At 49.4% G+C, this 4,540-nt stretch overlaps 1 protein-coding gene across 1 annotated transcript in view; it reads left to right on the top strand.

The window, feature by feature from the left end:
- Window positions 1-548: 548 nt before the first annotated feature.
- The window catches only part of TMPRSS9 (transmembrane protease, serine 9), a 24,905-nt gene continuing 20,913 nt past the window's right edge, over window positions 549-4,540 (top strand). Inside the window, exons 1-2 of the mRNA XM_014533696.1 lie at window positions 549-690; window positions 3,627-3,754. Of these exons, the coding sequence (XP_014389182.1) occupies window positions 549-690; window positions 3,627-3,754 (270 nt within the window). The remainder of the gene's footprint in view (window positions 691-3,626; window positions 3,755-4,540) is intronic.

Here is a 4,540-nt window from a genome sequence, read left to right as displayed (position 1 = left end):
CATATGTATATATATATGCATATTTATTGATTTTAGAGAGGAGGGGAGAGGGAGAGAGAGCTAGAAACATCAATGATGAGAGAGAATTATTGATTGACTGCCTCCTGCATGCCCCCTACTGGGGATTGAGCCTGCAACCCGGGCATGTGCCTTGACTGGGAATCGAACCGTGACCTCCTGGTTCATAAGTTAATGCTCAACCACTGAGCCACCCCAGCCAGGCTTTCTCTCTTTTTTAAAAAATTTATATTGTTGAAAGTATTACATATGTCCCTCCTCCCCCTTTGCCACGTCTAATTTTTGAATGAGATTAACATTTAAATAGGTTGAGTAATGCAGAAACCTGTAATGTGGCCTTCTGCACAGCCAGCACGTTGAGTCCATGTTTTAGGACTTTTTTAACTAGAGTCTGCTGGTGCCTAGGGCACTGTTGACGGCCGCCACATCTGCGCAAGATGGCTCGGGGGAAGAGAAACACCCTCCAGCGCTGATATTTTTCTGCCCCTTTTCCGCTGGCATCCAGGTGGCTGGCTGAGGGTCTGGGAGCCATGGAGCCCGCCGCTGGTGAATTGCAGCTCGTGCCCAGGTCAACAAAAGAAGTCCCTGCGCCCGACGCTGCGTGCTGCCGAGTGGCGCTCTCTGCTGCGGTGGCCGCCAGCATCGCCATCCTCACCCTGGCAGTCCTCGTGGGTAAGTGGCCGAGGGCTTGCGTGGGTTCGTACACTGGGTGACTTGCACAGTGACGCTCAGAGGCGGCTCGGTGGTGTCCACGTGATGACCCCAGCGACAGAGGGCTGAGTGTGCAAGTGTGGAATTGCAGGCTGGCCCTTCCTGCCACCCAAGGGCTACGATGAGCAGACCAGGTTCCCCGGCACACCCTGAGGTGGGAGGGCACATGGGCAGGCGGGTTAATACCTGCTAATTTCATTTCCCACAGCTGGGCTCTCCAGGGGAGCTCTCACAGCCGGGCGTGAAAACAAAGAAAAATCAACCAAAAAATGAGTTCGCGTGTCACCTCTGACACACGTGTCATAGGTTCACCATCACTAAACTAGGAGGTCAGGGTTCGATTCCCGGTCAGGGCACACACAGAGGCAACCGATCTTTTTCCTCTCTCATCATTGATGTTTCTATCTCTCTCTCCCTCTCCCTTCCTCTCTCTGAAATCAACAAAAACATATTTTTTTAAATAAAACAAAAGTCTTAAGAAACTTGAAAAATATTTTTAAAAATGAACAATTGTCTATATTCCACCACACAATGGCTCCCATTTCATATTTGTTCCCAGTAGACATTCATAGAATTTAAGGTGAGACAGGCAAAATGATGACCCATCTATATGGTGTGGGACTGCAGTTATAAAAATAACAAAGGAAGATCTTTTCATATTTCAACAGAATGTACTACAGGGCCCTACAAATTGTGCTGCCCATGATGGTGGCCCGAGCCCCATTGGCTATTTAGAGTTAAATCCACGAAAATGAAGTCATCTTTAAAAATTAAATTCCTCAGTCCCCATCAGTCACAGTCCACAGATGGCTCGTGGCTCCTGTACTGGACAACACAGAGCTAGAATGTTCTGTCATCTCGGGAAGTTCTGTGGCTCTGGAATGGGCTCATCCTGAGATGATAAGGTTCTTACGGTTTTATTTGGGACTGTGAAAGTCACCTTGCTTTCATGAGATGATGATAGCAAGTAGCAGTTTGGCAATCCTATGTGGGTCCCCCTAATTTAAAAATATATATATTGCCCTAACCGGTTTGGCTCAGTGGATAGAGTGTCGGCCTGCGGATTGAAGGGTCCTAAGTTTGATTCCGGTCAAGGGCACATGCCTGGGTTTCGGGCTCGATCCCCAGTAGGGGGCATGCAGGAGGCAGCAATCCATGATTCTCTCTTATCATTGATGTTCCTATCTCTCTCTCCCTCTCCCTTCCTCTCTGAAATTAATAAAAATATATTTAACAAATAATAATAATAAATACAATTATGATCATTTTTGCTAATGTGTCCTTTTGACAGTCCCAACATATTTCAACCGTGAGAAATGCGTGTTTTCATGGTTTATGTGGTTGCTATTGTTTTAGTTATTTAAAATTTTTATAACTATCATTCTTTGCTAGTGTGTACTTTTTTCTTTTTTAAAAGTGCAATCTTTTTTAAAATATATTTCTATTGATTTGTGCTAATGTGTCCTTTTGACAGTCCCAACATATTTCAACTGTGAGAAATGCGTGTTTTCATGGTTTATGTGGTTGCGATTGTTTTAGTTATTTAAAATTTTTGTAACTGTCATTCCTTGCTAGTGTGTACCTTTTTCTTTTTTTAAAGGTGCAATCTTTTTAAAAATATGTTTCTATTGTTTTGTGAGAGGAAAGAAGAGAGAGAGAGAGAGAGAGAGAGAGAGAGAGGTCCTTTTGACAGTCCCAACATATTTCAACCGTGAGAAATGCGTGTTTTCATGGTTTATGTGGTTGCTATTGTTTTAGTTATTTAAAATTTTTATAACTATCATTCTTTGCTAGTGTGTACTTTTTTCTTTTTTAAAAGTGCAATCTTTTTTAAAATATATTTCTATTGATTTGTGAGAGGAAAGGAGAGGGAGAGAGAGAGAGAGAGAAACATCAATGATGAGAGAGAAACATCAACATCGATTGGCTGCCTCCTGCACACCTCCTGCCGGGGATCGAACCCAAAACCCGGGCATGTGTTCCGACCCGGAATCGAACCAGTGACCTCTTGGTGCATGGATTGACGCTCAACCACTGAGCCACACTGGCCGGGCGCTAATGTGTACTTTTGACAAAATATTTCTGACAGTTGTAAACCCAAGTGTTTTCAGAGGGTGGTGTCCTGGGTGGTGGTCCGAGGGTCCGGTGCCTGTGGCTGTGGTCATGCCTGGCAGTATTTGGTGTCCCCTTCCCAGGGCGCAGCTGGGATTGTTGCTCTAAAGCGGAGGAGGTATCCTGAGGTCGTTTCAGCCATTTTTGGCTGAAGCCGGCTTCAGGCCCTGGCCCGGCACATCCAGTGAGACAAGGGCAACTGGGAGTTAGTCCTGCCCTCACGCTAAACCTGGGGACCTCTGAGGCTCTGTGTGTCCCTGGGGCCTCCAGGTGGGTGACATGTGAGAGTTGAAAAGGGGGCACTGTTAATCAGTTGTAAACCCAAGTGTTTTCAGAGGGTGGTGTCCTAGGCCGTGGTCCGAGGGCCCGGTGCCTGTGGCTGTGGTCATGTCCTGGCAGTATTTGGTGTCCCCTTCCCAGGGCGCAGGTGGGATTGTTGCTCTAAAGTGGAGGAAGTATCCTGAGGTCGTTTCAGCCATTTTTGGCTGAAGTCGGCTTCAGGCCCTGGTTCGGCACATCCAGTGAGACAAGGGCAACTGGGAGTTAGTCCTGCCCTCACGCTAAACCTGGGACCTCTGAGACTCTGTGCTTCCCTGGGGCCTCCAGGTGGGGGACATGTGAGAGTTGAAAAGGGGGCATGTTAACAATCAGCCAGGACAACCCCTGGGGAGTCAGCCCACCCACGTGTTTATCAGGTGACCCGGGCCCCTAGGTGGTGGGGCCTTCGAGGCCCCTTCGCTGAGCCCGCGGTGGGCTCTCTCACAGAGCCCTGGTCTCGCCCGCAGCCTCCCTCTCTACACAGGGTGTCGATGTGGAGCACACGGCCGAGCTGCAAGGGATCCGGTACGCCCGCAGCCTGCAGCAGGAGGCCTCCGACTACTACCGCACGCTGACGCCCACCCTGGAAATGCTGGTGAGGGGCACCTGAGAGCAAGGGGGCAAGGTGGGTGGCCCGGAGCTTCCACCAAGAGAAGCTCTCATGCCGAGCGAGCTGAGCAGGGGGAGACCCAGGCGGGCCCGGGGCAGGGAGGGGGGGTACATGGAGGAATTGGACTAGGCCTGTGTGGCCGAGGCTGGCGCATTGTAGGATGCAGAGGAGAGTGGTGCCCAATGGGAAGTGACTCCTGCAGGCTTGTCGGCCACGTTTAAAGGTTGTAAATTGTCCTCCAGTGGAGAAATGAGGATCCCCACTCATGGCTGGTGGGAATATGAAATGGGGCTGCTGCTAGGGAAAAGCCTAGCTGTGCATCAGAAAGTTAAATTAGAGTCATCCTGTGACCCAGCAATTAATTCTGCCTCTCGGTATCCACCCAAGAGAAATGAAAACACACGTCCACACAGAAACCTGCACACGCATGCTCACTGCAGTAGGAGTCACAATGGCTAAAAAGTGGAAGCAACCCAGATGTCCACCAGCTGGTGAATGGATACACAGATGTGGTCCCTCCCTGCACACCCTGGAGTATCACTCAGCCATGAAAAGGAGTGAGTCACTGACACTATAGCGTGGATGAACCCTGTACATGTGGTGCTTAGTGAATCAAGTATCTGTTTTAAGATTTAAGCACGGCCCTCGCCAGTTTGGCTCAGTGGATAGAGCGTCGGCCTGCGGACTGAGGGGTCCTGGGTTCGATTCTGGTCAAGGGCACATGCCCGGGTTGCGGGCTTGATCCCCAGTAGGGGGAGTGCAGGAGGCAGC

Source organism: Myotis brandtii, unplaced genomic scaffold (assembly GCF_000412655.1).
Source record: "Myotis brandtii unplaced genomic scaffold, ASM41265v1 scaffold122, whole genome shotgun sequence".
NCBI classification, from domain to species: domain Eukaryota; kingdom Metazoa; phylum Chordata; class Mammalia; order Chiroptera; family Vespertilionidae; genus Myotis; species Myotis brandtii.
The sequence above is the reverse complement of the archived record's forward strand: the minus strand, read 5'-3'. Positions and strand labels throughout refer to the sequence as shown.